This window comes from Pseudorasbora parva, chromosome 24 (genome assembly GCF_024679245.1).
Source record: "Pseudorasbora parva isolate DD20220531a chromosome 24, ASM2467924v1, whole genome shotgun sequence".
NCBI classification, from domain to species: Eukaryota; Metazoa; Chordata; class Actinopteri; order Cypriniformes; family Gobionidae; genus Pseudorasbora; species Pseudorasbora parva.
In genome coordinates this window covers 1,227,501-1,238,252 of record NC_090195.1, presented here as the reverse complement: position 1 = coordinate 1,238,252, position 10,752 = coordinate 1,227,501, and the positions used below count along the sequence as shown (strand labels likewise).

Genomic DNA, 10,752 nt, shown 5'->3' with positions numbered 1-10,752 from the left:
ATTTCCATTGTGTATGAAATGTGCTATACAAATAAACTTGCCTTGCCTTGCCTTATTGTTAATGATATGATAACAGATCATAATCTAAATGTTTAGTGTTTGACAATTCTGCAGAAGAGCGATAACAACTTAGATTATTACCTAGTATTGTGTATTCTTAATTTATCAAAGGCTGCAAAGCCGTCCCCTCATTTCAAATATGGCAGGACTATCACCACTGCCACTAAAAACTGCTTATTGCAACAATTTGTGTGTATCCAGTGACATCAAAAAAACTTTGTGATGAAAATAAATATACACTTCAGATACTTATCAGACATGTAAGATTATTTAAAAGAAAAACTGTATTCAATAATGATGTTATTAAAATTTATTCAGAGAAACATTCGTCCATTTTTATCAATTTCTTTAGCTAAAAGGCTTATTACAAGAGCTCACAAAGAGATGATACATATGGAGAGGAGTATATATAAAGAGTGTTTAGGTGTTAAGAAGAAGAGAATACAGAACTCTAGTAGAGGATTTAAGAAGCTAAACATCATCATCATCATCCCAGCATCATAAGACAGAAAACAGACAGGATGAGGCACTCGTGTGTGTCAGCGCTATTGAAGATCATTAACGAATGGCGGGTCTAACAGAGGATGTCACACCTTGTGGTGGGTCAATATTCTCCAGTTGTTTCTTCACACCTTCGTACTCTTTTTGCCACTCCTCTTTGGAGAGAGAGGAAGGACTGACCTCCAGAAACTTGTAGGCATCTTTGGTTTGGAGCCTAAAGATGACAGATGCTCTTTTACAGCCTTCACCAAAACTGCTCCAAGCCTGAGGAATTAAAATATGTACAAGTCACATTAGACATTGAGATGAAACCTTAGTAAAGGCTGGACAAAAGGGACTCCAGTAATCCCTCAGGTACAAATAAACACATTTTAGAATATCTTACTGGATATGTTTTTAATCACGTAAACATGAATTTTACCTCTTTGGCTATTTTGATTGATCCTAGAAACTCGTCTTTTAGATCGGCAAGGTCTTCGATAAGATTTTCTCCAACAAAGGTCTTTTGTTCCAGGTAGTCCAGCATTTGAGCAACACTCTCCCAGAAGTTTTTGAGCTGAATCAGAATTACCTGAATTTTTGTCAAGCTCTTCTGAACTTCATTTAGATAGATGGGGTCGGGTATGGAATCTGGAGAGAGGAAATAAATGTTTCAACAAACCACACATTCAGTCCCTGCCTGCGTCCCAATGTGAATACTCTCTATCCTAAATAGTATGTGACATTAGTCATTTCCAATACTATTTAGAGCGAGAAGGTGGATAGCCGGTCTTAAACTAGACATGAACTTTGGAATATGTATACTTTAAACATGAAAGAAAACAGACTCACTCAGGTCAAAACTGGCTTTGGCAGCCTTCATCTGCCAATCAATGATCTGGAGTTGGAGCTGCCACTGTTTCTGTTTGAGAACGGTCTTTTCAGCGATGAAGCGGTTCAAATCAGTTTCAAGAGCCTTCATTTTTGCAGCATTTTTAGGATCATTTGCAGCATCATAAATGTTTTTTACAATTAACCTGATGAATGGCACGATTGCAGCGAAAATGCCGAGGCCTTTTCTTTTTTTGGATATGGATCTGGCAAACTCTTGAATCTCTTGGCTTTTGCTGTTTATCTTTTTCTCAGTTTCCTCAAGCTCTTTTGTGTTTTTTTTTAGTTCAGATTTCAGGTCATCCAGGGTTTTTTCAGTCTGCTTCAACTCCTGGTCTTGTTTTGTAATCTTTTTATCAGTATCTTGTTTTTCCTTGATAACATCACTGGTGGACGATGCTACATCTTTGTTGTGTAAATCATACCTACACAATGTTGAAGAAATATTGCAGTGAAAATAGCATTTTATAGCAATGGGCTGGTGTAACTAGCTTAAAACATGCTCATACTTTTGCCTGATTATAGCAGCTTCATGTAGAAGAATAATTACATTTTTACTCATGGTATTTTAAAATGTGTTTTCATGATGAAAATATTCTTACTTTTCCACTATCCTGTCCACATCAGTGATAATGTCTTTGATCCAGACTCGTGCCTTTCCTAGGTAATTGACTGCCAAAAGCGCCTTATTTTTCTCCACAGCTGTCATCAACATTGGAAACAGCGACTCAACCAGGTTATTACTCGTCAAAATACACTGTGAGCAGAACAAGACATAAGATCAAAAACTTTAAAAACGACGATACATTCAGAACTCTCATTGCCAGTATTTGTCTTGTGAATGCTGTTGATAATGCTGTGGCACTTAAAAAAGTTAAACATTTAAAATGTTAAAATGTAAGACGGTTTCAGATGTTTAAGAAGCATATCAAACCAAGATGATGTGTACAAACTCTTAGGCTATAAATGATTTTACCTAAAATGTCAGTATAAAAGCAGTTTTTTTTGTTACACTTTAAAAAAATTGGAGCTATATGGCACTAAAAGTGGTTCTTGGCTCGTAATCATAGGGGAACAACTTTTGGTGCTATATACCAGCATATAGTTAAAGCTGCTCAATAGCACCTTTGTCAAATAGTGCTATGTAGAAGCCATTAGAGGTGCCATACCGTTATTTTATTTCTTCATAAAAATTGTGCTAAACAGCAGCAATAGTGGTTCTTTTGGCTTGTAAAGAACCTTTAAATGGGCTTAAAAGGTTATTTGTAAGGTAGTGGTGCTCTATAGCACATTTACTACCCCAAAAAACCACTGAAGAACCATACAGGGGCTTAACAGGTTCTGTATTTGGTAGCGCGGTGCTATATAGCTCCTCAGTTATCCCAAATAACCGGTGAAGAACCGCTGAAGAACACCTGAAGCATTAAGATTTGGTGCTATACAAAACTTAAAGTTGTGCCCCCTATGATTATTAAAGTTGTGCCCCCTATGATTATTAAAGTTGTGCCCCCTATGATTATTTGCCAGCAGCCGTATCACCCTGCAGCCCAAGTCTGGTTTCCCACTGAAGCTAAGCAGGGCTGAGCCTGGTCAGTACCTGGATGGGAGACCAACTGGGAAAACCAGGTAGCTGCTGGTAGAGGTGTTAGTGAGGCCAGCAGGGGGTGCTCACCCTGTGGTCTGTGTGGGTCCTAACACCCCAGTATAGTGATGCGGACACTATACTGTCAATGAGCACCGTCCTTCGGATGAGACGTTAAACCGAGGTCCTGACTCTCTGTGGTCGTTAAAAATCCCAGGATGTCCTTCGATAAAAGAGTAGGGGTGTAACCCCGGCATCCTGGCCAAATTTGCCCATTGGCCCCTGTCCATCATGGCCTCCTAACAATCCCCATATCCTGATTGGCTTAATCACTCTGTCTCCTCTCCACCAATCAGCTGGTGTGTGGTGAGCGTTCTGGCGCAAAATGGCTGCCGTCGCATCATCCAGGTGGGTGCTGCACATTGGTGGTGGTTGAGGAGATTCCCCCCTTCTATATGTAAAGCGCTTTGGGTGCCTAGAAAAGCGCTATATAAATCTAATGAATTATTATTATGATTATGAGCCAAAGAACCACTTTAGTGCTATATAGCACTGTTTTTTAGAGTATATTATGTATTTATTTCCAGTTAAGGGTGAGACTCTAATAACCAATTTAGAAAAATGTTATCTAAAAGCTGTTGACTACAGACTCTTCGTGTTTGGTGAATTGACACAAATGTCCCCTTTTTATCTTTCTACTACTACACTGAAATCAAGAGAAAAGTGAAACATACTTTCAGCATGACTGCATCAGAGGATCCGAACAGAAGCTGGGTTTCCACAGCCCGACTCCTGATGAGTCTCTCCAGGTTGGGGAAGTTGGCCAGACACAGGTAAGAGAGATTGTAGAGAAGGGCTGTCTTTTGGGCAGCAGGGAGAAGCTCTTGTACAAAGTCTGGGCTCCACTGGGACACTTCCACTGGAGAAAAAAAACCAACTTATATATTTAGAGACTGAAAAGATCACACTGATGGCTGGTATTGTGTTAAAATCTGTTTCATTGAAATAAACTAATACTTGCTTTTGCTATCAGCCATCCTTGGTAGGTTTACACAAAAATGTGTGCAATGATTTCTTCAACAGTGCACTGAAAGCAGAACAGTTCTGTTTGGATTAATACATGCGTCAAATACAATATGTAACTTGAATTATATCTATACAATTATTATAAAAATGTTAAGTGACTTACCTTTGTTTTAGCAAGTGATGTGGAGAACGAGGTATCTGGTGCTTTTATACCAAAGCAATGACCACACCCTGCCTCTGCCTTCAGAGAAAATGACAAAGAAACATGAGAGTATTAAGTGTGACTTTGATAACTGGAATTAAACTTCCGTGTGTGTGGCACCTTGAGTTATGAAAGTTTATGTGATTCAGGTAATTTGTTAAAAAAATGTGTTTGTTAATCTTTAGACTGACTTAAGTGGGATTACAAATGTAAGGAATCTGTTTAAAACTAAGGGAAGTACATTGTATTTGGCATTTAACATTTGACATCAGATTAATTATTCTGTTAAGCAAAGATTCCAGCTAAATATTTCTGCCCGTTCCTGTTCTCTTTATTGTAAGTAATTTAAAACCTAGATAACTGAGAATCTCACCTTTTGTCTTTAATGGCTCTTTAATGGAAAGTGTTCCATTAGAATGGTGCTTTTCTTCCTGCAAGATGGTTTGGAGTGAAGGCTGTCTCCCTCCACCCTTAAAGTGTACGTTACAGCAATTGCGGTGTATCATGATGCAGTCAAAGGTGAGTCTTTAGGAAAGCACAACCTAATCGCCAGGTTCCCCAGAGGCTAAATCCTCCTCGTCCAAACTCGTTACCCTCAGAGACCTCCCTTTGAGCTTTTGCAGTCCATATAGTTAATAATGATGTCCATGAAGACGGTGCTTTTGACGGCATTGGCCTTTATCAAGGACATGCACACATTTTCAGTCACCAAATCGTGCCTAGAGTTTGGGCCGGCCAACTCTCATGTTGTTCTGAGACCCCAGCCTGGATATGTGCCCGATGTTCCTGTCACTCCTTCAGGGATCAGGTAGTGAATCTGCAATCGCTGCCTTCAGAGGAGGCCCTAGTTTTGCTCTGTCCCGTCCATGCTTTGCGGGCCTACATGGACAGAACACAAAGTTTCAGGACCTCAGAGCAGCTCTTCGTCCTTTACGGAGGCCAGCAGAAGGGAAACGCTGTCTCCAAGTGTAACAGTAGTCACTGTGCAAGTAAACCTCACTCCTCTGTCCTTAAGAGACGCTCTAATGACTGACGCTAGAGGTTGCAGCATTTAGCCTCCTTGTTAGAGCATCCAACTCTCATGCAGACAACCCAGGTTCGAGTCCCGTTTGGAGCAGGCGGTTTCGAACAGGAGGGGTTAAATTGGTGCCGTTGACCGGGATGGGAGTGAGGTTTAAGAGGGTGAGTGTAACAGTAGTCACTGTGCAAGTAAACCTCACTCCTCTGACCTCAAGAGATGCTCTAGTGACTGACACTAGAGGTTGCAGCCTTAAAGGGTTCATTTTTACCCAAAAATGAAATTTATGTCATTAATGACTCACCCTAATTTCACACCCGTAAGACCTCCGTTCATCTTCGGAACACAGTTTAAGATATTTTATATTTAGCTTTTCTGTTCCTTCAATGAAAGTGTATGCACACTATACTGGCCATGTCCAGAAAGGTAACAAAAACATAATAAAAGTAGTCCATATGTGACATCAGTTCACAAAAAGCTCTCGGACTAAATAAATAAATCTTACGGGTGTGGAACGACATTAGGGTGAGTCATTAATGACAAATTTCATTTTTGGGTGAACTAACCCTTTAAGCCTCCTTGTTAGAGAGTCCCACTCATGCCGACGGACCCAGGCTCGAGTCCTGCTTGGAGATATGGCAAAGCAACGCTGTGTCTCATTCCCCCTTCAGGGAACCATGGTTACAGTCATAACCGAGGCCTTGCCTTTCATGGGAACTCCTGCTGCGCACCTGACTAAAGATCATTTTCACTTCTGACAAGAGAGCTTTTGAAGCAGCCATACTCCAAGTGGAATGGGTAAGGCCTGTCATAGGGCAGTAGAGATTAATATATTTACACCATTGTAATATAATATTACACAAACAAATATTAAACCATTTTAACATTTAAAAATACATACTGAGTTACTACAACAATCTTTGTCCAAGAAATTACTCACAGTTTGATCGTTCTTGTTTCCATATTTTAAATTTCAGGATCTGTGAATTATCCTGTTTTTTTGTTTGTTTTGTTTTTGTACGACTACATTACAAAGCTGTGAGAACTATATGATATTCAAAGTCACATTATGAGATTTGTTTTTTTACTTTTTATTTGTGCGTTGTTGTTTTTTTATTTCAACAAAGAACTGGATTACAACTGGTAGGGTACTACAAGTACAAGTCTCCCATTTGTTTCACACATTTAAGTGAGTTACATAATAAGTCCATTTCCACCACCACCATAGTTTACATTTATGTGCTTCCAATCTCAAGTCATAAGTCATTTTTTTCCATTGCAAAGATTTCCATGATATTCCTCCATTGGTCCGGTCCCAAAGGCTCACTTTTCAACCAATTCCTCGTTATAAATTTCTTGCTGGTTATCAGCATCCCTTTGAATAGGTAAATGTCTTCCACTCTAATAACATCTTTAGTTAAAGGGGTGGTTCCGTGGTTTTTTCTAGGTTTGGTTGTATTTATGGGGCGCAGTATAACATGTCTTTACACTTTTTTTGAATGCGTTTTTTTCTTCTACTCTCCCTTTATTCCACACCGCTGTCTCCACTGTCCTTTGAATGGCTCGTTTGCTTCCTGCTTCTATGAAGCCCGTCCCTCTGAAAAACGCAATGGTCTTAGATTGGTTAGATGGCCAAATGTAGTTTCCTGTATTTTTGTTGGCGGAAGTGCCAAGCACAGGCTGTCGGAAACGCCACGCCCCTTACCATTACAGGTCCTGCCTCTCTGTGGTCATTAAAAACCCCATGGCACTTCTCATAAAAAGAGTACGAGAAAGAAACCCAGAAAGAAGCTCCTTGTAGTCCAAACCGGCCATTTGTGTAGGCAATAAACTGCTGTAACTTTAAAAGACAATATCTCCGTTTGCATTAAACTTTCAGCGCTGTAACTTTGCAGATACTGTTTATGCTTAAGCAGCAACATTAAACACTAACTAAAGTAAAAAAAGATACCATCCCTTTAACAGGCCTAAATACAGACACATTATATGCTAAATAAAACACATAAACCTTACCTGAGATTATCATTGCCATGTTTTGTCATTGTTCAAGCCATGACTTACTTCAATGCTTCACAATTCGAGTTTTCAGGATGGGTGTGTGGAATATACACTGAAGAACAAAACATCACATCTTCAAGTTACGTTTACTATAGGCTTTACTAATGAAATCCCATTGGAACATTTAGAGGGAACTAGGGGAAGGGATTTTGACTTCATCCCTGCCCCACACTATTAGCATATTAATTTATACTTGATAGTGTAGATAGAAAAATGCATAATTTGATATGCTGCAAAAGACACATCAGTTAAAGACATCTGTCTAGGACAGGTGTGTTCAAACTTTATCAAAAAGGGGGCCAGAATCGATGTTGTTGACACACCTGGGGGTCGGTTCCTTTTCTATTATACTATATATATATATATATATATATATATATATATATATATATATATATATATATATATATATATATATATATATATATATATACACTCACCTAAAGGATTATTAGGAACACCTGTTCAATTTCTCATTAATGCAATTATCTAATCAGCCAATCACATGGCAGTTCTTCAGTGCATTTAGGGATGTGGTCCTGGTCAAGACAATCTCCTGAACTCCAAACTGAATGTCAGAATGGGAAAGAAAGGAGATTTAAGCCGTTTTGAGCGTGGCATGGTTGTTGGTGCCAGACGGGCCGGTCTGAGTATGTCACAATCTGCTCAGTTACTGGGATTTACACACACAACCATTTCTAGGGTTTACAAAGAATGGTGTGAAAAGGGAAAAACATCCAGTATGCGGCAGTCCTGTGGGAGAAAATGCCTTGTTGATGCTCGAGGTCAGAGGAGAATGGGCCGACTGATTCAAGCTGATAGAAGAGCAACTTTGACTGAAATAACCACTCGTTACAACCGAGGTATGCAGCAAAGCATTTGTGAACCCACAACACACACAACCTTGAGGCGGATGGGCTACGACAGCAGAAGACCCCACCGGGTACCACTCATCTCCACTACAAATAGGAAAAAGAGGCGACAATTTGCACCAAAATTGGACAGTTGAAGACTGGAAAAATGTTGCCTGGTCTGATGAGTCTCGATTTCTGTTGAGACATTCAGATGGTAGAGTCAGAATTTGGCGTAAACAGAATGAGAGCATGGATCCATCATGCCTTGTTCCCACTGTGCAGGCTGGTGGTGGTGGTGTAATGGTGTGGGGGAATTGGGCATCGTTTAAATGCCACGGCCTACCTGAGCATTGTTTCTGACCATGTCCATCCCTTTATGTCCACCATGTACCCATCCTCTGATAGCTACTTCCAGCAGGATAATGCACCATGTCACAAAGCTCCAATCATTTCAGATTGGTTTCTTGAACATGACAATGAGTCGACTGTACTAAAATTGCCGCCACAGTCACCAGATCTCAACCCAATAGAGCATCTTTGGGATGTGGTGGAACGGGAGCTTCGTGCCCTGGATGTGCATCCCACAAATCTCCATCAACTGCAAGATGCTCTCCTATCAATATGGGCCAACATTTTTAAAGAATGCTTTCAGCAGCTTGTTGAATCAATGCCACGTAGAATTAAGGCAGTTCTGAAGGCAAAAGGGGTCAGACACAGTATTTGTATGGTGTTTCTAATAATCCTTTAGGTGAGATTATACACACACACACACACACACACACACACACACACACTATATATATATATATATATATATATATATATATATATATATATATATATATATATATATATATATATATATATATATATATATATATATACTTATGCCCATCAGTCCATGTGTGGAAATTTACAATGACTATCTATTTTCTCTTAGCCACTCACAATCATCTAACCTAAAACAATGACGTAGACCGACTTTGGAAAAGCTGACTTCTGATGAAACTGCAAACTATTCTTCAGTAAAAAATTTCTTTAATTAAATCACGCTTCCAACTTCCTGATCCCTTCCTGGGTTATCCCCAACACAACTCTTAACTGTCATGTTGATTTGAGCTTTCTGTAACAATGCAACTTTTCACACTTGAAATAGTTCTAAGCCCTGGATAAACAGAACCTTGGTAATCTTGCTTCACACACTGCTCATAATTTACTCAGGGATAACAGTTAATCCTGGGTATTCATAAGATGTCTTTTCACAAGCTTCCTTACCACAGGGTTAATGTCATTATTTGCATATTTGTGGTATCAGTGTCACTGGCGAACGCCACAAAGTGGCCTAAAAAACTGAAACGACAGTTTGCAACGCACAGAACTTCTGTTACTGTCCAGAGTATGTGAATGCATGGCACACAATTGCCAGTCTGTTGTTAAGCATCTAACCGTAGCATTCAAACACCCCTTCGTTTCATACTGTATACGTTTTGCACCCCAAAAGCAGGGCTTCATAACCCTGGGATAAAAGTGCCTCACACGTCCTCGAGAAAAGACCTCACTTCTGAATTAAAACGCTTGTGAAACATTACTTTACCCTGCGTTAAAAGTAGGTAAGAACAACGTTAATGTGCAGTGTGAAAAGCCTTTTTGTGTCTAATAGCAAAGGGGTGGTAAAAGTAGGCTATTCATCTGGGGCCCGTATGTATAAAACTTATCAGAAATGCTTTGAAAAGGCTTAAGCTTTGACTTAAAGGGGGGGTGAAACACTCAGTTTCAGTCAATCTCATGTCAATCTTGAGTACCTATAGAGTAGTATTGCATCCTTCATATCTCCGAAAAGTCTTTAGTTTTATTATAATTATAAAAGAAATATGGGCTGTACCGAGTCTTTCCGGAAAAAACCGAGCGGCTGGAGGCGTATCGTGTGGGCGGAGCTAAAGAATGACGAGCGCACACAAAGTGGAGACGTCCTCAAGCGTGGAGAAGAAAACGCTACTCTAATAAACCATAGCTATCAATCAGATTCAACTAATACAGATATGATCCAGAATCAGATCCGGAGGCTGAAATAAATTGAACAGGAGAAGCAGCAACAGCAGGTTGTGTGTCAGGGCCGGCTCTAGCTCTTTGGTTGCCCTAGGCGAGATGGAGTTTTGCGCCCCACACACCCCTTTCACCCCACCCCCCTCCACTCACTTTTATCGTCTCCTAGGCCTAACGTTACCCCTAACCGAGAAGCACTTATTATTAAACATGTTCAACGCTTTATTTCCACTTTTCAAACATTTTCTCACTTTTTATTGAAAATAAATGCCTTTACGATTTGATATGTGATGGGAAAAGGGAATAGAGCGAGTGTGGCAAAAGCCAGGATCGAACCTCTAATCGATCTGCATCAAATCTTGCGTCTTGCGTCAAATCCATGCGTCTTACCACTACACCACAGGCACTGTATAGAATTTGGTGAACACAGCATATTTGTGTTTAATGTAAATAATATGGCATTTTTCGTTAGGCTGTTCTAGTAAAAAAAAAAAAAAAACGAGAGGCCGTATTTATTTCCTTCCGACGCCCACGTAGA

At 39.8% G+C, this 10,752-nt stretch overlaps 1 protein-coding gene across 1 annotated transcript; it reads right to left on the bottom strand.

Moving 5' to 3' along the window:
* Positions 1-355: 355 nt before the first annotated feature.
* On the bottom strand, positions 356-7,604 carry LOC137063769 (chromosome partition protein Smc-like). The gene is made up of 7 exons (XM_067435039.1): positions 4,203-7,604; positions 4,035-4,100; positions 3,748-3,932; positions 2,034-2,188; positions 1,393-1,856; positions 983-1,191; positions 356-825 (listed from the first exon to the last, which is right to left on the bottom strand). Exons 2-7 carry the CDS (start codon positions 4,048-4,050, stop codon positions 619-621), a joined length of 1,236 nt encoding a protein of 411 aa, XP_067291140.1. The 5' UTR covers positions 4,051-4,100; positions 4,203-7,604; the 3' UTR covers positions 356-618.
* Positions 7,605-10,752: the final 3,148 nt, after the last annotated feature.